This window comes from Sturnira hondurensis, unplaced genomic scaffold (genome assembly GCF_014824575.4).
Source record: "Sturnira hondurensis isolate 20B ecotype Veracruz unplaced genomic scaffold, ASM1482457v3 Scaffold0005493, whole genome shotgun sequence".
NCBI classification, from domain to species: Eukaryota; Metazoa; Chordata; class Mammalia; order Chiroptera; family Phyllostomidae; genus Sturnira; species Sturnira hondurensis.
The window spans coordinates 191,367-213,842 of record NW_028078124.1 but is presented as its reverse complement, the minus strand read 5'-3'; the positions used below and the strand labels follow the sequence as shown (position 1 = coordinate 213,842).

The 22,476-nt window shown below is 42.8% G+C and overlaps 2 protein-coding genes across 2 annotated transcripts; both read left to right on the top strand.

The window, feature by feature from the left end:
* Window positions 1–3,520: 3,520 nt before the first annotated feature.
* Window positions 3,521–4,165, top strand: LOC118987914 (olfactory receptor 2A5-like). The gene has a single exon (XM_037047255.1). The coding sequence runs from the start codon at window positions 3,521–3,523 to the stop codon at window positions 4,163–4,165; it is 645 nt and encodes a 214-aa protein (XP_036903150.1).
* Window positions 4,166–11,519: 7,354 nt separating this feature from the next.
* LOC118987913 (olfactory receptor 2A2-like) lies at window positions 11,520–12,449 on the top strand. Its single transcript, XM_037047254.1, has one exon. The coding sequence runs from the start codon at window positions 11,520–11,522 to the stop codon at window positions 12,447–12,449; it is 930 nt and encodes a 309-aa protein (XP_036903149.1).
* The last annotated feature ends 10,027 nt before the right edge of the window (window positions 12,450–22,476 follow it).

Here is a 22,476-nt window from a genome sequence, read left to right as displayed (position 1 = left end):
GACCATAATTGGCCACTATTTCCTGGGAGCTCCAGTGAAGTGTCAGCAGAAGTTAGCCTAAGATGGCCACTTCCTTTGGAGAGAAACACCAAATACAAGCAGACATGGACACAGAAGTTCACAAGAAAGAGAGTGCATGTCTCTCCAACTTGTGATTGCAAGGCACTCTGATCAGACATGTCTACTGGCAAACACATGGGTCAGCCACAGGGATGTAAGTACAGGAATTCACAGAGGCAGAGTCTGGGATGCGTCCCTCAAGCAGTGTCAAGGGCAAGAGGCAGCTGTCATGAGCTTGGGATACACAGTATGCACTGATGAGGATTTTTTATAAACTGATGGAAAGTATCCTGGAGTAGATGACCACTCAGTATCCTGTCACTTCTGATTCTGCATTGACAGGCATTGGTTTTCATTATTTTGTCATGCTTTTGGTTTTTGACTGACATCCCCAGAAACTGCATTCCCAATGAAAAAACTAACAATGCAATGAAAAGTGCTTGTCTGAATGGCACACCTCACTGTCTTTGATCTGTGCAACATTACAAGTTGGCTTTGCTTGGGCTCTCTTTTATGTCTAGGGGGATGTGACAGTAAGTTTTCACCTGACTTTAGATCCTTTTTTACTCTTTTTAAACGCATTTATTTGTTTATTTATTTTTCAAGAGAGGGGAAGAGAGGGAGAGAAACATGGATGTGAGAGAGAAACACCCATTGACTGCCTCTTGTACATGCCCTGACCAGGGACCCCAACTGGGGACCAAACCAGCAACACAGTCATGTACCCTAATCAGGAATCAGACTGCTGACCTTTTGCTTTCTGGAACATCACCCAGCAATCATAGCTTCACCGGCCAGAGCCATCCTCCTTTACCTATTTCAGTCTACAAAAGAGTGATTTTTTCCTCTATCAGTACAGTTCAGAAAAAAATTCTATAGTGAACAGTGGGGTTGGGTTTTGAATGTCCCTTTCCTGTCGAAGGCTAACTGTATCTCATTATGCAGCAACTTAGCTCTCCCACTGGAAGCTCTGAGAAAACCTGCCCCCATTCTGACATTTCTTGGCCTGATGGGTGAGGCTCACTGTCCAATGAGCAGCAGTGAGGTGCAGCTTTATTTCTAGGTCACAGCATGGCCTTTTCCCAAGTGGAAGTGTCTTATTTTTCCTGTTAATGCACAGGGTTTATTACAAAGGCACAAATAAACAAATAATTTATATGAAAGGTAAATTTCCACATGATCCTTTTTTCTAGAGATAATCAGCACAAACAGTTTCATGTTTATAAAATTTTCCAGATATATGTAAATAGGCACACAAATATTGAGTAAATATGTTCATCTTATAAAAGATAAATCAGATCACATTGTACACCTGTGCTTTGACTTTCTTTGGAATTTTTTTTTCACTGTATAAGGAGTCTTATATTATCCTGCTTCTTCCAACATTGTCCTTTTCAGTGGCTGCATGGTAGCCAAATATTTCAATACATCTCCAACTTACAAACTTTCACATCCATTTCAACAAGTATGTAAACGTTGGAGACTACGGTTCGGGTCCCCTGGATTTCTTCCTGTTTTCGGACTCCCCAAGTCCTCCCTGTCTGGGGGTTGAGCCTCTGCTGCTGGGTGGGTTGAGCACAGCCCACCTGGGCTGGAGGCAGGTGGGCTGCCCTGTGTCCTTCATATTCTGCCCATACATCTCCTCTTTGGTGGGACCTTTCCAGACAATCCTACCTAAGAAAACCCCCTAGAACCAAGTCACTCCCTGTCATTTTGGCCTGTTTATTTCCTTCATAGTGCGTTTTGCTCTCAACAGGTATTTTCCTGATTTGTTTACTCCAGGTGGTTAGGAGCGGTCCTTAAGTGGGACATCTCCTTGTTCCCAGCCTGAAGAAATAAGGTGAGAAATAGACACAAGGAATCAAGTAGAAATGAAAATTAGGTCTTAACAAGGCTCATTGGGGAAACATGGTTTGCATGTTTGACAATATTTCTCTCCAGATTTCAACCTTCAGCTCGCTCCCACCCTCCATCAGGACAAAAGGTGTTCTGCAGGCTTTACTCAGGGGCAGCAGAAACGTACAGGACCAGAAAAGGGAGCAGAAAAGACACATATGTCCCCGCTTCCTTTGTCCTGTTTCACAAATCATGTATATTCGAGGACAGACGGGGGCAGGAATTCTCCAAGGTGTTTCCAACCTCAGCAAGAAGGGGCTCCTTAGCAAGAACCAACTGGATGATGCTGCCACTGAGCCCATCCCCTGTCCAGACTCAGAATCCATCTGAGCAGCTGTGGGTGGTCAGCAGGGGATTGGCTGGCAATGCAAGTTGCCAACACTGGGAAGATATGGTGATCACAGAGGATCCTGGCATGTCAGAATGTGAGATAAGCTGTGACATCTGTCTTTATATTAAGTTATAAACCGGAAAAGTAACCACCTGGAAAAGTACAATTATAATACAGCTGTCCTCTTTAAATATATTCGCTGGTCATGTTAATCTGTTTTTCCCCATTTGCTTTCAACCTTGAAACAACTTCAGAAATGTCATCAGGTTGAACTGAACTTAAGACACATGCCTGGGTTCACTTGGTGTAGCCATACTACTTTTTCACTGATGTCTACATTCCAGCATCCAGTGTGGATAAAGAAGTAGCTTAAACTCTCAAAATAAAGCTACTGGAGATGGGGAAAAGGAACCAGAAGATGCTTCTAGGAAATATCAGGCAGCTGCTGCAAGGAGGGGCTTGCAAAGTTTGAAAGGCATTACAAAAGTGAGATGTTGTTGTGAAGGGATTTCAAATTGGACATTAGTGGGTAGGAAAGCAGTTGGGAAGGCGGGTGGATAAGTAAGCAACCAGAAAGAAAAGAGGAACCTAATCCCTTCCTATCTTGGACCAAGAAGGCAAGCAAGCCTAGGAAATGACACTACCTTCTACTGCAGATATTTCGTCAGGGCCATTGCTTTTCTTTCTACATAAATAATCCAGACCCATGCCCTTGAAGGAAAGGCAGATCACTGAGTTCTCCAAAGTGAAATATGTCTACGGCTGTGTGCGTCCTATTAGGTAAAGTATATAACAATGCATTTTATTATATTTTATTATCTATGTATAATAGACATATATTCTATTATTCCTTTGATGCAAGGGAAATTTTTCCCAATGTATATGAATACACCAAGTTAGCTTTCTACAGTATATGTAAAACCAAATTATGGAGAATCCATTCAAAACAGGACATTTCTAAATGCCCCATGGTAATATTTGGTAAGTATTGTGTGTCCTAACTGCCTTACAGCTGTGATCCTCCTGTCCTGGTGGTGGGCATGTCTGTCTCCTCCCCAGGAGAATGGGGGGCAACAGCCCATGGATCACAAAAGTCACCCTGCTGGGCTTCCAGGTGGAGCCAGCACTGGAGTTTGTGCTTTTTGGACTCTTCCCTCTGTACTGTGTCCTCACCCTTCTGGGGAATGGTGTCATCCTGTGCTTTGTCTGCTCAGATTATAGACTGTACACCCCATGTACTTCTTTCTGTCCAGTCTGACTGTCATCGACATGTCCTATGCTTCCATCAATGTCCCCAAGATGCTGGCAAACTTAGTGAGCCACAATAGAGTCATCTCCTTTGTAAATTGCCTTATGCAGACTTATTTGTTTCAGGCCTTTGCTCAAACAGACTACCTGATTTTCGTGGTTATGTCCTATGATCAGTACGTGGCTATCTTCCACCCCCTCCATTACTCTGTCATCATGAGCTGGAGAGTGTTCGTGGTCCTGGCCGCCACTTTCTGGGCATGTGGCTCCCTCTTGGCTTTGGTCCATGTGGTTCTCATCCTGAGGCTGCCCTTCTGTGGGCCTCATAAAGTCAACCACTTCTACTGTGAGATCCTGTCTGTCCTCAAGCTGGCCTGTGCTGACACTGGGCTCAATCAGCTTGTCATCTTTGCTGCCTGTGTGTTTCTCTTAGTGGGGCCCCTGTGCTTGGTGCTGGTCTCCTACACATGCATCCTCTTCACCATCTTGAGGATCCAGTCTGGGGAGGGTTGCAGGAAGGCCTTTTCCACCTGCTCCTCCCACCTCTGTGTGGTCGGGCTCTTCTTTGGTTGTGCCATTGTGGTTTATATGGTCCCTGACCATATAAACGAGACTAACTTCAGTGAATGAGAGGACAAGAAGAAAATTCTGGCCCTGTTCTACATACAGTCTCTTTAACCCAATGCTCAACCCCCTCATCTACAGCCTGAGGAATGCTCAGGTGAAGGACGCCTTGTGTAGGGCACTACAGGTGAAGTCCAGGTGAAGGGAAAACTCAGAAAGTTCTCCTAAATAGAAGTTTCCTAGCTGTGTTTCACACAGCTGAAGTCACAGCCGAAAAGAGTAGCTATGTTTTACAGTTCTGAAAAACCTTTAAGTGTTAGTTGAGCAGAGAACAGCTGGGTTGACATTGTCTGCATTCTCTCTGCCACCTCATCCAATGTCATGTTACCTCCAGAGAGCCCACCATACTGTGGGAGTGACTTCTTTCGCGAGTCCCCCCGAGTGCCACGGATGAAAGTGAATAATGACTGAGACATGCTGAAATCTGTTTGGGGAGAAGCAGTGGGTTATTGTCCAGTTTCTCAGGGGAGACAAAGGCCAGCAGCGGCCAGTTTCTCGGAGGAGAAAGAGGCCCCAAGCGCCCCTCTCCATAGCCATTTATTGGGTTGCAATTCATGGGAATACAGGGCGGCAAGGATCAAACAGTAGACAACATTTCAAAGATATCTGAGGGCTTCAGAGTCTGAGTCAGTGTCTATCAGGAAGAGAGTTGCAGAAACTTTGGGAGACATACTCATTTCCTCTCAGACCCTTATCATATGAATGAAATCAGTCTTAGCAGAGCAGATTTCACAGGTTTATCAGGAAGTCTTTGTGATGCCAAATTTTTCCCAGGACATGCTCTAACAAGGCAAGGAGCTGCACCCTTCCCCATCATGTATTCAGGCTTAAGGGGATTAGAGCCAGGAAGTGCTTCTCCCAGAGAACATGGGGACTCAGGCTTTGTCAAAGCCAGGGGGAAAGAGTCCATTGCTCTTTGTTGCAGCACCCCCCCACCCAGTCCTTCCATGAAGGCCTCCCAAGTGATTGAGTCTGGCTTAGGTTGCACCCCGCTGTGAGAAGTCTGACCCTCATTGACTTCCGACCAAGCTTTGGGGGCAGGGAGAGGAAACTGAGGCAGCCTTTGGTACCAGAGATAAGCTTTGTCCCCTGTGGCTCCCATTCCAGAGGTCTTCTCTTGCCCTTAGGAACAAGGGGTCCAGATACAGTTCCTAAAACCAGGCAGAGCGGTCTACAACACTGTACACTTCCAAGAGAGTGAGGAGACAAAGGCAAAGTGTCTGAGCATTATTGTGAAAGCATTTCCAACCTTGTAGAGCCTTGAAAAGTTCTCAGAGATGCCCTATGGTCCCCAGGCCACACTCAGAGGACTCATATAACAGTGCATTCAAACTTCGAGCTCCATATCTGTAAAGGGAAAATTATTATCATATTGAATTGTGTGGTGTCACCATAAGGTACTTGGCACAATTTCTGAAACCTAAGAAGGACTCAGTAGTTGTTGTTCATGGATATCATAATGGTTTCTCATTTGTACCTATGAGCCCTGAGTGCAGATGGCGAAATATCCTGGCTTGGAGGCCTGTTCTCTCTCAGGGTCACCCTAACAGGTTCCATGGAATCCCATCCTCTACAACAAGGAGAGAAGAAGGCATTCATAATGCTAATTATTTCAAGAGCTTGGTTGCCGTCATTGGTGGTGTCTGTCTCAGGGCTAAAGCTCCTGAGATCCCTGCAACTTCAGGTAGAAACAGCACAGAGCTAGCAGCTGCCCTGCTTGGTCCCCAGGCCTCTTCCCCCAGAGAGTGTCAGACTTGATCTTTGCTGTCCTCCACAGAGGGAATTCAGAGAATTTTTCTTTTTCTGTAGGGAGAAGATAACTAGGCAGAGCATCTTATAATTCTTTGGGGAATGTGAACTCTCAGTAGAAACTCCAGAAGATATTTAGTTCATCTGACTCTCAATTGGAAGCTATGCCCCTGGGGTTCTCTGAAGGACCCGCAGCACCACCTGCAGCCCCTCCAGTGTGAGTCTCCACCTGCAGAAGCTGCAGAGTGCCAGGCTGCTGCCCATGTTCACAGGTGCATCTCTCTCCTCCATGGGGTTTATTCCAGGTCAGAGTAAATGCTCATGAGAAAATCCCACACAGAAGAGACTGATTTGTGCTGGAAGGTCATGTTCAGTGTAGATAATTGAGGCCGCACCGGAGGGCAGCTGACACCACCATGGCTGTGTGCATGAGACTGGCATTGCTGGGCGCTCTTTCCTCCTGACTCCCACAGGCACTGCAGGTCAGTGGAACTGGTGCCTAATTTCTTCCTTCCCCACCTCAGGGACAGTCTTCCTCCTGTGCTGTGAGCAGGGCCCTGACCACCCTCAACATCTCTCACACTCTCCTCCCAATGTCCTTGGGTAATTGTTGTCAGAACTAGCTTGCTGTTTCAGCCAGGGCTTTAGAGCCAGACATTGGCAGTGAGTACGGCTCCGAGGAGCCAGATTAGAGACAGTTTGTGTTACCTAGTCTGAATGAGGAGAGTGAAATCCAGGGCAAGTTCTCTCCATGGAAGAGAATCTCCCAGGAAGTCGGAAAGTAAGTATTTCTTTGCTGAAACCGGGTAAAATATTAACTTACCATACAGTTACCTCCTTTCCTGAACAGCCGAGGTGATGAGCTCTTGGCGATGATTGCCACATTAGAAATCCTAGTATGTGTTGTAAATATCTCCTCTATCATCCATTAGGGCAGACTGTGTGTGAGACTCCAGGCCGGAGGTGGGGAAGTGGGATAAAGCTCCAGAGCTAAAGAAACTCGGAGCCACAGGACCTCCCAGGTTAAGAGCTGCTTCTGCAGACCTCACAAACCTTTGTATGCATGTCACTAGTGTTTTGTTCTCAATGTGATATTTTCTTCTCTGTTCCATTGTGTGTCTGCTTAAGACACTCAGTGTGTTTTCCACTTTGTTTTCATGATCCTTAATTTTTAATAGCAAAGGGATACTGTGGTAATTAAAATAAAAGTAAAATGATAAGTACGTTTAAAATAAAATAATCCATTTACAAAGACACAAAACTAAAAAGTTACTAAACAAATGTTCCTACTGACTAATAATGCACTGAGCTACACTCAACAAAATTATTATTCTTCATGTTCAGAGGTTAAATATTTTTCAGATATTACTTACAGGGTACAGCTGTCTTTGAGTAGAATTTGGCAATACTGATGTGGCTTTCTCCCACTTTCCATAACATGACAGTATTCTTTAATTGTAGGATATATTAATGTCACAAACTTAACACACATTTACATAGAAACTTCCCAAATGTACTCTTATTTTTGAAAATGAAAATCTAGGACTTTGCCTGTTTCCTCCACTGATCAAATTCTCACTGTGCTTTTCCAATAAAATAGAAACCATGTCTTGGTCAATAGACCTGGCAAACACAACATGCTTAACATACACACATTTTTTTTAAACTAAAATGCCAATCAACTATTTAACAGACATTTCCTGAGTGCCTGTTTCATCAAGGACTGTACTAATTGCGGTGAGACATAAAGATGTGTAAGACACTTAAGGATAAAAAGTTCATTATTTGGTGAGAGGGAATCTCAGCTTAAATAAGTGACATTAGATTTGAATCTCCTTCTGTCTTTGATATGTCCTGAAGTTTCCCCATATACCTTTATAGTGAGAATATGACTGTTGTAACTCTTGTTATTGGCAAAGCATGTATTTTGCTTTGTTTCTGAAGAGCCCCCCCACAAGAACCTAGCCTAACTCCCAAGAGTATAAAGACCCTATTTTCAGGTTCTGTGACATCCAGCCCTTCAATGGGCCCAGGACAATCAAGCAGGTATCCACCTTTCTCTCTGTTGTAACTGGCTGCAACTATGATGTCATGGTTCAGATGAGGAAGGTGTGGCACCCTACAACATCCATTGTGGTAAAAGGGTGAGGGTAGTGGTCAGCCCAGTGTGGCAGCACATGTGTGGGTTTGACACATTTGCATACCCACCTGAGGGTACACCAGCCTGAGAATGCTCAGTTACTGAGGTCTGACTGCCCTCCGAGGTATAGACTGTCATTCTCAGCACTTTTAAAATTACCGAAATTATCCACCCACATAAGCCTTACAAAGTGTGTGAATTAAAAGTATATCCATGGTCTTAAGAGATGAACCTTGACATTACTTGGGCATGCACTGTCCACTCCTCTGAAGCTTCACTGTAAGGCCTGTGTGGTGCAGTGGCATCATCTGTAGGCAGAGGGGTTAATTGATGTTCATTGTGTTAAAGGGATTGTTTAACTTGTAATTGCTGCACAGGTAGGAGCCTTCTCACCATGTTCATGCACAGTGAAGAGTCTTGTAATTACAGGTGCCATTCACCCAGAAAACAGGAGTTGCCCTCAAGACAGAAAGTGGAATTCAGAAGAAAACACTTGACAAGACACTACTGAGAAATCTGCGTCTCTTGTTGTTCATAATGTAGATGTAAAGACGTCTAAGAGGAAATCCAAATATTGGTGTTGGGGTTGTTTCTTTCACGTGGACCATGTGGAACCTGGGATGGAGGAGGTAGGACATGAAATAATGTCACACAAAATGTGTCAGTTCCTTCAAATAAGAGGGTAAATAGCTCAGGAGGGAGGTAGACTGAGAGTAAGAATGATTTACAGCCTGGTGACCAAATAGCTGCACACATTGCAAGTCAGGCTGTTCTAAGGTTTGTGGAGCATTTAACATCCATCACAGAGAAGAGTCAACTGAAGAATGAAGGAAGGTGAAGACCAGCAGGCTTTCCCCTGAGTGTGAGGAGAGAACCAGCACTCCTTGGCAGCCAGAGTGGTCGAAGCAGCCACACAAGTGGGACAACTGTGCAGCAGAGGTGAATTCAGTTGTAAGAGAGTCAGGACTGTGGAGTTAGACATCCTTCCCACTGGGGGGTTTCTGACAGAGCTTAGCCTCCCTGCTGCTGGGATTTTGTAGTTTGATCTTCAGATGACTAGAGACAGAGCAATACATGAACCCAGATACATAAATTGTGTAACTGATGTCAATGAGCACTGTCAACTCTCAGAATTTACAGGAAGGATTCATGAATTCAAAATTTATTCACAGAAGCATTATATTGCACAAACCGAATGAGATAATAAATAAAATACATATACTCAAGGAAAAAGTGTGCAGCTCTCCACAACATGTTTCATAGATGTTTTGACATGGGAAATAGTTTCTGATATTTTTCTAAATAAAAAAATAAGTAAACCAGCAACATTGTTTAATACATATATATTTAAATTCATAATACATGTGAAAATGCACAGTAAAATAATATTACTGTATATACACACTGTTAATAATGCCTATTTGTTTTTTTCAAGGTATTACCTCTTTCCTATTAAATAGAGTCTCTTAGTGTTTTTCTAAGAAAGTGTTCAAACTTCATATCAATAGCTCATAAAAGGTAAGAACCACCCTAGTCACACAATGACCCATATTCTTAAAATTTAATCTTAAAATCTTCAACTCTGTGATTTTCTGAGTAGTAATAAAAAATAGTATAAACTTCATAATTAATAAGGTATTGGTTACAAATATATATCTTGCCTAAAAATAAACTACTAAAGAATAGTAAGACTATTTTCTTCAGCGTTAATGTTAACTTAGTGAAATACATTTGACTCCATAAAAGGGAAGGCAGTTAAGCTGTTTTCTCCTCTTTTTTTAAGATTTTTTAAATTTATTTATCTTTAGAGAGAAAGGGAAGGAGAGAAGGAGAGAAACATCAATGTACTGTTTTCTCTCGTGAGTCCTCTGCTGGGAACTGGCCTGCAACCCAGGCATGTGCCCTGACCTCAGAATCGAACCGTGATCGTGTGGTTTGCAGGCCCACGCTCAATCCACTGAGCTACACCAGCCAGGGAAGTTAAGCTGTTTTCAATGTTGAGAAACATGAGAATGTGTTATCTCAGTAACAATTTGTATTCCTTGCCAAATTTTGTGCTTGCTCTTTGAAAAGAGGACATCAGAAATGTGGCAGAAATCATGCTAAACGTATGTTATTGACATTAAGATACTGGTTTATACGTATGACTCTTCCCTCGAGTAATCACACCCTTTTGGAGAAGTATGTGTGCCCATGGCTGAAGTGGAGAATGTATGAGAAAAGTGTGAAACAGCCATCAGAAGTAAGGAAGTGCTCAAAAACTATGGAGACATGTAAGAAAACAAAAGGGCAAGCTTTGTTTGTTTAGATCTAAAGTAATTGGGAATGAGTAAATAAAGAGAAGAAATAATTATAATCCCTTGATTAAAAAATTCATGAGTCCATACTAACAGAAGGATGATAGATGCAGATGTATAAAGATATATAGATGATTGACAGATAGGTAGGTAGATGATAGAGCCTTTTCTTACAAGGAAATTGACAACCAATAAATGTACCAGCAGTGATGGAGTAGAACACCATGTTTCGCAATGATCACTACTGACAATGGAGTCAGGCAAAATAATCAACAGGCACTGAAATCAGTGGCTAAGAAGCTCTATGAGAAACAGAATATTATGTGGTAACTTTAATGGATACTCCAGAAATTACATGAGGGAGAAAGATAAGGATTCTATAATGGAGATACTAAGAAGGCACCATGATCATCAGGCGATCTGAGTGAGCATCGCTGATGATGGAACACTAAACCACAGGAAACTACTGGTGAAGCACAATGGAAGATACTTAATTTCCCTGCAGAAAGTGAATAATCTGATTAAAACAATGAGGAGCTGCATGCAGTTTCAAGCATGTAGTGAAGAACTTCACTACAATCTTCCAAAATTCACTGCTCATGATGGGCAAAGGCAGATAGAGTGACTATTTAAGATGAAAGAAGAATAAGATAAATAATGTCAAATCCCAAATGTCATTTTGGATTGGGCCCTTGGTGAGGGAAGTAGAGAGAAAATATAATAGATTAAAGAATCATGTTTTTATCAAATTGCCTGATTTTGATCATTGTGAATGTCTTTGTTTATGGTGGAAAAAAGAGGAATTTAAGAGTAAATGGGTATCATGTCTATTTATGTTTTAGTCTCAAGAGCTTCACAAAAAGGCAGTACTCACATATAATAATATAGAAAAAGACTTATACTGCAAATATGAAATAAACGGGAAAATTTCTTAATTCTGGGCATATGGTTATATTGGAGTTCTTTTCATAATTCTTGACTGTTCTCTATAAGTTTAAATGTATTTCATAGGAAAGTTAAAAACAGGTAACCAGTTTGGGGGAGAAGGGGAAGCTTTCAAGGAGTGACAATCATACAACCTGTCTCTGAGCTCACACTGAGATTAACTCAACTTTGTATTGATTCCCCAGCCCCGGCTTTATCACAATTCTGATCTTGACCAGCTCTGTAAGGAATGGGGGAAAACCGGTCATGGGCCACAGAGTTTGTGCTGCTGGGATTGCAGCTCAGCCCAGAAACAGAAGTTCTCCTCTTCTGGGTCTTCTCCCTTCTCTACACCTTCAATCTGTTGGCAAATGGCTTGATCTTTGTGCTCATCTGTCTGGACCAAAGATTGCACACCCCCATGTACTTCTTCCTCTCCCACCTGGCCATCATTGACATGTCCTTTGCTTCCAACAACGTCCCCAACATGCTGGCAAACTTAATGACCCAGAATAGAGCCATTTCCTTTGTCCCATGCATCATGCAGACATTTTGGTATTTGGTTCTTGCTGATACAGAATGCCTGATTTTGGTGGCAATGTCCTATGATCGGTATGTGGCCATCTGCCACCCCCTCCAGTACACTGTCATCATGAGCTGGACTGTATGCACAGTCCTGGCCACCATGTGCTGGACATGTGCATTTGTCCTGGCTCTCATACATGTGCTTCTCCTTCTAAGGCTACCTTTCTGCAGGTCTCGGGAAGTAAACCACATTTTCTGTGAGCTCTTGTCTGTCCTCAAGCTGGCCTGTGCTGACACCTGGCTCAACAAAATGGTCGTCTTCGCTGCTTCTATCTTGGTCTTACTCGGGCCCCTCTGCTTGGTGCTGGTCTCCTACATGCACATCCTCCGGGCCATCCTGAAGATAAAGTCTGTGGAGGGCCGCAAGAAGGCCTTCTCAACCTGCTCCTCCCACCTCTGCGTGGTCGGGCTCTTCTTTGGCATATCCATGGTGGTTTATATAGTCCCTGATTCCGGTCAACAAGGGGATAAGAATAAAATTCTATCCCTATTATATACGCTTTTTAACCCAGTGCTGAACCCCCTCATCTACAGCCTGAGAAATGCTCTGGTGAAGGACGCCTTTCGTAGGATGCTACAGGTGAGGTCCAGGTGAATGGAAAACTCAGAGAGTTCTCTGAATTACAAGTTTCCTATACAAATAGTAATCGTTCAACTTATACCCTGAGTATAAGGTAAACTTCCATTTAAGATCATAGCTTTTATTTTAAGACTTTATTTATTTATCTTTAGAGGGGAAAAATGAGAAGGAGAGAAGTATCAATGTATAGTTGCCTCTTGTGAGTACCCTGCTGGGAACTGGCCTGCAACCCAGGCATGTGCCCTGACTGGGAATCGAACCGTGATCGTGTGGTTTGCAGGCTGGTGCTCAATCCACTGAGCTACACCAGCCAGGGAAAAGAGCAGAGATTTTGAAGTTAAAATGGGACAACCAGATTATTGAAATTTTTAGTCTTTCTTTTAAAAAAAATAGTGAATTCTCATTTCCTCAAAGCAGGAATATTACATGGACAAGAAATTAAGTGTGAGGAAATTGTATCAACACACTTCTCTGTACTTAGATATTTGACTTCCTATCACCTGTGGTAGTTGGAAACAGCACAGTAAAAGTAATGCCCTATGAGGTTCCTTCCAAAGTGGACTGAAATTTTAATACAGAATAGTTATATGAATGTGCCTCAACAGTTGTGTGGTGAATGCAGTGAAAGGTTAAAAAACCTCTAAATTCTTTGGTGAAATAATTTAGTAGCAAAGGGGAAAAGTTTGCGAAAGGTGTATTGCAAAAGAAACTATGTAAAAAATCCTAAAATATCTTAAAGGTCAAATGAAGGACATGTATTAGTAAATGTTTAAATGGTTCTACAGGTAAACCTTTTCTGCATTACACAAAGATTACATTTATTCTTTGGTTATGACCATTTCTAACAGAGCAAGATTAAATCCCCTCTTGAAGTTCTTGAAATTATTCCCCCCAATATTCTTGTAGTGTCTTAACCACTCAGCTGAAGATGGCTTGTGGTAGGAGCAAGCAACACAAGACAACTGTGACAGAGCTGAGTGGGCAATGGGGGAAAGGGATGTGGTCAGAGAAGATGCTGGGGAAGTTGACCCTTTACCTTTCTCCCCCTGGCCACCACCCCGTCCTTCTGACAGCTGTCTCTCTGTTCTCTATACCTATGACTCTGTTTCTTTTTTGTTTGCTAGTTCTTGGTGTTCATTAGATTCCTCATGTAAATGAGATCCTGTGGTGTTGACCTTTCTCTGACTAGCTTACTTCATTTAGCATAATGATCTCCAGGACCATTCATGCTGTCACTAAGGGTAAGATTTTCCTTCTTTTTTGTGGCCATGTAGTATTCCATGGTGTAAATGGACCACGGCTTTTTTATCCCCTCGCCTACTGATAAGTACTTGGGCTTTTTCCAGTTTTTGGCTATTGTAAACAACACTGTAATGATCATAAGGGTGCATATACAGGTTCTGCATATACAGTCAGAAGTGTGGTTGGTAGGGTAATAATATGAATGTCATAATCTGTAGTTTTCGTTAAACATTTCACCTATAATGTCACGTGGTGTGTGAGTGTGATATGGTTATGTTACAGAATAACATACTTATGATTTTGTGATAAGAAGTTCTGCAATTTAATTTTATAATACTACTTGTGCCTCACCTTATATTCTTTCAAAGTAGTGTTGTAGGCTTCTTTGGATATATCCCCACAAGTAAATTGGCTAGGTCATAAGGCAGTTCCATGTTTAATTTTTCAAGGAAACTCCATACTGTTTTCCACAGTGGCTGCATTCCCAGTCTGCATTCCCGCCAACACTGCAGGAGGGTTCCCTTTTCTCTGTATCCTCATCAGCACTTGTTGTTTCTTATTTTATTGAAAATAGCCATTCTCACAGGTGTGAGATGATTTACCCTGTGGTTTTCCTTTGCATCTCACTAGAAGTCAGTGACATTGAGCATCTTTTCTTCTGTCTATTGGCCATCTGTCAGTCCTCTTTGGAGGAGTGTGTACTCAGGTCTTTTGCCCAATTCTTAGTTGTAGTGCTTTTTATTAGTGTTTAGCTGCCTGAGTTCTCTGTAGATTTAGCACATTGTTAGTGTGTTATCAGATATACCTTTGGTGAATATGTTCTCTCATTCACTGGGTGGTCTTTTTGTTTTGTTGATGGTTTCTTTTGCTGTGAAAACACTTTTCAGTTTGGTGGAGTTCAGTTTGTTTAGTCCTTGTTTTGTTTCATTTGCCTGAAGAAATATACCAGCAAAAATATTTCTAGATTAAATATCCACGATTTTATTGCCTGTTTTCTTCTAGAATTTTTAGGTTTCTGGTCTTCAAATTCAATGCCCCACTTCTCTTTTCCAAAATCTGAGAAGCCTTGTTTCAGTGGCTAAGTTGGCTGGAGCATCATCCCATGAACCAAGAGATCATGGGTTGAGTTCCAACTCAAGGCACATAAAAAGGTTGCAGGTTCAGTCCCAAGTCAGGGTGAATATGAGAGGCAACCCATCAATGTTTCTCTCTCTAATGGATGTTTCTCTCTCTCTCTCTCCCTCTTTTCTCCTCTCTATAAAATCAATAAGCATGTCCTTGGGTGAGGATATAACAATCTGAGAAATGCCTAAAACTAAGAATATGATTCAAGGAAGCCAACATCAGAGAAAATGGAATTGAACTATTTTGAAGGTATTTCTCCAAACTGTAGGAATACATTCCCCTCACTCAGTCACAGCTCTCACAGTCAGAACCCAGACACCTACAAACTGAAGTGTCCATATCTCAGGCTCTGCCCAATAAGCCATAGTCAATTCTTTATTCTCTTGTTTTGGTCAAGATGCAAAGGAAAACATCAAACTCTTTAACTTTAGCACACATAAATATATGTACTCGATAAATATATTTGGTAACAATTGATAATTATTTCCATCAATTATATACCTACCAAGACTTTCTGAATAACCATTTTTTTCTTTAGGTGGACGTTTACCATGTGGGCAAAAAACCAATGACCTGAAAACCAATTTCCAATAATTTCATTTGGAAGTCATTTCAATGATCAGTGTGTTTGTTTTTGCTCATTTTGTTTTCAGATAGAAAGTATAATCAAAATTCTAGAGGACCTTGCTTGAAACATAGGTATAAATGCAGTTTGAAAAGAGAGCTGTGAGGACAGGAAGTGCCCAGTTCTGATGGATAATGTACATACCTGAGAACATCTTTATTGTACTTAAAAGCTGCCTGTTTTGTGTGTGTCAATGTCCTGTGTGTATATTTGTGTTTTGTGTATGTGTCTTTCTTGCTCTGATCACTTTTACATGTTACAGGAAAGTCACCTGGATAATGAAATAAAAACATGTCATTTTGAGGTGATTTATTTCCCAAGGTTATAGTTGGTTTGGTATCATAAACATTAATATTTTATTACTTATTGTCTTAAAATTGTTATTTTCATACTTGATGGTCAGATGAAGTCAAACTTGGAAAACTGTGTCCTAAACTGCTGTTTTCACAGGGTCAGTTGGCCACTAGTTTTGTCACCTGTGTATCAGTTTTCAGATTTTCTGAAGATCAACTCTATCTTCAAACAAACAGGGAAGAAGATAGGTGCCAATATTGATGCATTGCCCAGCATTTACCAGGCTTCTCATATGATCAGAACCCCTTTTTAGTGTTCCTGAATGTGTTTCTCACCAGCATGGAAATGTAGAGTTAGAGCACAGGTGGACATGTTCCAAAATTTGATTAACTGCTCAGTTTTCCAGAGTTCAGGGCGTGATCCCAGAAAGTCTAGAATCACACAGTTAAGAATGAATTAGTTGTAAACTACATGGTTTATTGACATGAGATTTCCAGAATAACATTTTGACTCCATTACATTTATATGAGACTGCAGCAGAGTACAAATAAATATGACAAAGTCGAAGGTAGCAGATTCTCTCCTGGTCCCAGAAGAGGCATGAAGCTTTGAGGGAAGCCACCTTGCATTGGGTCCTTTCCTCCCCTCCTGGAAGGTCTGGACTTTAAATCCCCCCACTTCAGGGTAGAGATTAGAGGGTACCTCCAATGCTTTGTGCCCTGGAAAACCCTCCCTTAGCCAGGTTCTAATAAGCCCCATGGGGACACATTGACCATACTTTGGAGTCCCCAGGCCACCCCCTGCTCCCTCCATAACTAGCTGTCTACAGCACATCAATCCCTTTAGTTGTCATTTGGATTCTGATGGTTTTTCTGGGTGCTTGCATGCCACTTCTGCTGCAACTCACCAGATCCAGATTACAGAGGGGAGAAGCCTAAATATCAAGGTTAATGCCAGGAGCTTACTCATTGTCACAATGAACTGACTTCCTTTTAGTTTCACCTGGACCAGGTTTGGGGACCAGGGCAGTGCTGGGATGCACACTATCCAAACAGCACAGTGTATCCAGGTTCTGTAATGAATGACATCACCTCAGAGCAGTGCGCTGTGGCCTTGTGTCTTGCAGGGGCGAGAGCAGAAGCAGGAAAAGAGATTTGATCTGTCTCCTTCTTTGTGGCAGGGGGCATGCACTGCTTGTCAAGCCCTGCCCTCCAGTGAGACCCCAGGGCTGCCAACTAGGTCAAGCCCAGTGGGGAATAAAACTCCTTTTTTCGGTGAATTCCCCATTATTTTTCAGTCAGAAACAGAGAAGAGTGTCTGCAGCTCCCAGAGGAGCTCCAAGAAGGCAGGACCCTGTGTGACTTTCAAGTGCTTTTGCTTCTGAGGTTGTTGGGCACAAATGCAGGTACTAAATAGGTTGCCTTCTTTTATTTAACCTCTTTGGTGTAGGAGCCTTTCTCACTGTTTCCATCTTTGGGGGTAAAATGCTGAGCCACTACTGACCACAGAGCAGAACTGGGCATTGGGTCTCAGAGAAACAATCTGGGCTGTGTATGGTCCCCAGGAACTTTTGAGTGATGACCGGTGAATTATGTAGAGATACAGACTGTTTACGTGTTCTCCTGTGTCTTTCGCCAGCACATTCACCCTGATTGGTCCAGGTCTGTGTCTCTTTCCTCATGAGAATGCTTATTCTGACACAGGACATTTTACAGATGCTGTAAGTGACTAGTATTGTGTGGCTGACTCATGTGCCTTGTTGGCAGATTGACATTTGCTCATTCCTTTTACTTTTCAAACAGAGTGGTTGGGGATGTGTCTCACACACCTAGGTGTCCTCGGACGGTGTTACCATGCAGTGTATTTTGTAACCCTTTTTGAGGTGAGGGTGGCCTCTTGCTTCCAGAGTCTTTCTCTATCTCACACTGAGAGTGAACAGACCTGAAAAAACCAGTAAGTAAGTGTATGACCTTCACTTGGGGAGAATTAATTACTTAATGTGAATCTTTTTCCCCCACTAAAATTATCTTCAATGTGAAAATTGTAAACTCATATGTAACAAAACAACGAAGTGTTCAATTATTTTCCTTTAACTCAATGAGCTGTTTATATAGTGATTAAAATGATGACTGTATAGATTTTACAGATGAATAGGAGTTATTTTTATATATTTTATTGATTATGCCATTACAATTGTCCCATTCCCCCTTTCACTCCCCTCCACCCTACACACCCCTCCCCCACCATTCACCCCTGTAGTTCATGTCCGTGTGTCACTTTAATTTTTGTATTTCCCATAGTATTTCTGTCCTTCCCCTGTCTATTTTCTACCTACCATCTATGCTACTTATTCCCTGCAGCTTCTCCCACTTTTTCTCCTCCAACTCCCCTGTTGCTAACCCTCCATGTGATCTCCATTTCTATGGTTCCACTCCTGATCTAGCTGTCCTCTTAGTTTGCTTTTGTTTTGGGTGTGGTTGTTAATAACTGTGAGTTTGCTGTCCTTTCACCGTTCATATTTTTATCTGCTTTTTCTTAGATATATCCTTTTATCGTTTCATATAATAAGGACTTAGTGATGATGAACTCCTTGAATTTGACCTTATCTAAGAAGCACTTTATCTGCCCTTGCGTTCTAAATGAAAGCTTTGCTAGATAGAGCAATCTTGGCTGTAGGTCTTTGGATTTCATGACTTGGAATACTTCTTTCCAGCCCCTTCTTGACTGTAAGTTCTCTTTTGAGAAATCCTCTGACAGTCTGATGGGCACTCCTTTGCAGATAACTGTCCCCTTATCTCTTGCTGCTTCTAGGATTCTCTCCTTCATTTTCATCTTGGCTAATGTAATGATGATGTACCTTGGTGTGTTCCTTCTTGGGTCCAATGTCTTTGGGACTCTCTGAGCTTCCTGGGTTTTCTGGAAGTCTATTTCCTTTGCCAGACTGGGGAAGTTCTCCTTTATTATTTGTTCAAATAAGTTTTCCCCTCGTGGCTGTTCCTCTTCCCTTTCTGGTACCCCTATAATTTGGATGTTGGAACCTTTAAAGATGTCCTGGAGGTTCCTAAGCCCCTCCTCATTTTTTAAAATTCTTCTTCCTTCCTTCTTTTCTGTTTGGTTGTTTCTTCCTTTCTTCTGGTCCACTCCCTTGATTTGAGCCCCAGTTTCCTTTCCATCACTATTGGTTTCCTGTCCATTTCCCTTCATTTCAATCAATTTAGCCTCCATATGTTCCGCTAATTTCTGGCTAAAATCAACCAATTCTGTGAGCATCCTGATCACCAGTGTTTTGAACTGTGCACCTGAAAGGCTGGCTATTTGTTGATCCCTTAGACTTATAGGTTCTGGGGCTTTGAGTTGTGTTTGAGTCATAATGCTTGGTCTGTTTGCACCTGTTATGTTTGAGGGGTGGAGCCTTAGGTGTCCGTCAGTATCAGGCGACCCAGTGGCTTGATTGTGACCCTGTATGTGGGGGCGGGGTCAGAGAGGGGAATAAAAATGGCGCTTTGTTCCACCCCACTCTCTCAGAGTTCTGTCCCCTCTGCATCTTCTCAGAAGCAAATTGGGCCCCTCTGGTGCCATTTCCCAGGTGTGTGGGCCCATGTACTCTCCAGGACCCTGTGGGTCTCTCCAACAAACTCTGTGTGAGCCTGGGAGCCTCTCCTGGCCCCTTGACCCTGAGAAAGTCTTTCCAGTTGGTGCTTTCAGGCTCTTATTCCCATCACTGGGGCCCTAGCCTGAGCGATCTGTCTCACTGTTTGCTCCTCTTCTTGGTTTATCTATGTGTGAATGTGTGACCGCAGTCAGCCAGCCACCCTGTGCCCTCACTGGGTTCACCTGCCACCCTATGCTTGGGATCCATCAACCACCTCTGGCTCCACTCCTGGGCTGGTAGGACTGAAGGGTCTTTCCAGCCCGACCCTGCCTGACCCGGCTCCGCTGCTGCCTCCGCCCCTCTTACCGGTCTGGCTGAGTGGTTAGTTGTTGTCAGATTTCCGTACAGTTCAATTTTCACTGTTTTGGTTGTGTTTTTGTTTCTTAAACTTAGCTGTCTTTACATTTAGTTGTGGGAGGGGGCACAGTGTTCCCACCTATGCCTCCATCTTTGCCGGAAGTCAGGAAAGAGTTATTTTAAGATTTGAAGGGATATGTGAATGAATAATGACTAATGTTATGTAACTGCAATTATGGTACACATATACACAGAAATAGCAAAATCTACGACATACAATAGTACAGTGTAGGTTGTAGGATGGTTGGATGATGACTGTTTATAACTTTTACAAATTGTATTTCATGCAGTAGGAATGTTTGGAGATGTCAGATAACTATGGTTACACCTAAAATAATCTAACCAGTACTAGCCTGTATACCAACTATGCTAAAATTTAAATATATGTGATAATAAAAAATTTGAAATAAATTCATCTACCACTGCTTTTATGATGTAAGAAAAACTCTCATCTTTCATCTCTGTCTTTATTGTAAATACTATAGCATAAAAGATAATTTTGAAAAGCCACCCAACACTTATTGATGTCCTGTTGGCAGTAGAGCTCACTGAATATGAAGATCAGATGGGCTCTTATCAGAACAGCTACCGTATTTTCCATCCCTCACCCAGTGCTGTGCACTGCATATTGATAGCACTCAACACGCAACGTCTCGCCCATCCAACTTAACCAGACCAGGAAAAAGGTCCCATTTTCAGTCACTTTAATGCATGCATGTACCAGAAAGTAGCATACGTTCAAATTTGCTGAGTCTCTGTGACTGCCAAGCCCTCCTTCTCTCTGGTCATCCACCCTTAGCTAGCAGCAATTCTTCTCCTCTGCACCTGAGCAATCACTGTGACATAGATTGGACCTGAGAGGGAAGGCTTTGGCTCACAGTGCAGCCTTTGAGTAGCTAGCATGTTCACTTCAAGGAAAGGATTCAGCAAAAGTCATCGCACATCACATATAAATCTCAGGTATCCATTAGAGTTTTAAAGTAATTCTTGTACTAATGAACTCTTACTATGAGTGAAGTGAAGCTTGTTCTTTAGTGATAAACTTGAGATCTCTGTAACTGGTATCCAGCTGACAATTTTTCTTAACCAAACTGGAACACTTGGACTATTGATTTTTATTTTTAATTATCACCCTGAGTCATCCTTAATGTTTGTTTAGAGATAGGGGAGGGGAGGGAGAGAGGCAGAGAAACATAAATGTCAGAAACATCCATTGGTTTCCTCCAGTATGTGTGCCAACTGGGACCAAACCCACAACCCAGGTCTATACGGGTTCTGACCAGGAACCGAACTTGCAAAGTTTCAATTCATAAGCCTATAAAACAACCTACTGATCCAAACCAGCCAGGGTGGATTACTGCTTTTCGTGGCTTCCATTTGCTTATGTTGTTTAGGTAGGGAGCTCTAAAGCAGACTGGGAGCCTGGAGCAGGGAAATGTACCTTGCTCCTTCCTGTCTTCCCACTGCTCTTTTCAGCCTTGGCCAACAGCTCTTGGCAGTATCAGTGAAGGCCCCATGCCCAGCCTTAGTTACTCAGAATCCCAGAGCCAGCCTAGTCATTCTCTGCTGGGGCCACAGTGCTGTTGAGGCACCCATTTTCTTCATGGGGTCATGTCTGAACCCTGACTCCTCTGACCTTCTACATTCTAAGCACCCACCTTCTGCTGTGTGCCCTTGAACCCTAGGCATGGCAGCTTCACTCAGTTCTGCTCATTCATCTGAGAGCTCTCTGTTTACTGTTGAAGTTCCCCAGCATCCTTCTACTCATCCTGTTGTATGAAGGTCTCTCTACTATTGTTCAATACTCACAATTTCTCCAATATTCTGGGGGTACTGGAGGGATTGGGTGTGAGGGATGCTGGTACCACTGGGCAGGTCTCCCTCGCATTATCCCAAATTTCTGTTTCCCTGTCCCAGAAGCTGGGCTAATCCCTAAGCGAGACACTATAGCTCTGAGTGAAAATATTTGTGTCAGTGTTCCTGATGCCACCAGGGGTGCCTGTGTTTTCACTCCACCCAGCAACATTGGGATGACAGTGACTCAGCTGTACTGTCTGGTGGTTGAGGTGGCCCACCATTCCTCCCCCTTTGTGACCCCACCCTTTGTGAATGAGAGACAGGAGCTCAGCTGCCAGAAGTCTGTAGCAGCACAGGCAGAACCTAATATCCCTTCCAAAGGAGGGAATCTGAGTGAAAATCAGGGATCAGTGGGGAGAAGGAGGAGGAGGCGGAGCTAAGGGTAAACAAAGAGAGGTAAGGAAATCTAACATTACGTCAGAGCCTCAAGAAAGGCTCCCCCCTGCAGAATGATACTGTCTCTTAGCACAGTTATGCCAGACACACGGAGTGGTGACGTCACACGTTTGCTCAAACAGCCTTGCATTTGGATGGTGATGGGGTCAAATGGAAACTTGTAGTCCTGAGTGTCCTTTACTGGGACACATTTTGGCCAAGTGACAGAATGATAAACTGGATCAGTTGTTGGTGACTGGACAGAAATCTGGCTAGGTAACAGTAACTTTTGACTCCTATTTTTTAGGTTGCATCTTCTGCACCAGCTCTCTTTTGGGAAGAAGTTTCCAGGAACCACTCTCCACGTGGCCATTGGACTGTGTATTGTTCAGTTCTCAGCTAGCTGATGAGGGTGTAACTGTGCACCTTGATGATCGCATGCTAAGAAATGTTTCTTGTTTAATGGACCAAAGGAACCAGCTAGGGTGCTGGGCACAGGTACATATTTACTTTGT

Coding starts and splice junctions, on each gene's coding strand:
- LOC118987914 (XM_037047255.1), top strand. CDS start 3,521: ATGTACTTCTTTCTGTCCAGTCTGACTGTCATCGACATGTCCTATGCT.
- LOC118987913 (XM_037047254.1), top strand. CDS start 11,520: ATGGGGGAAAACCGGTCATGGGCCACAGAGTTTGTGCTGCTGGGATTG.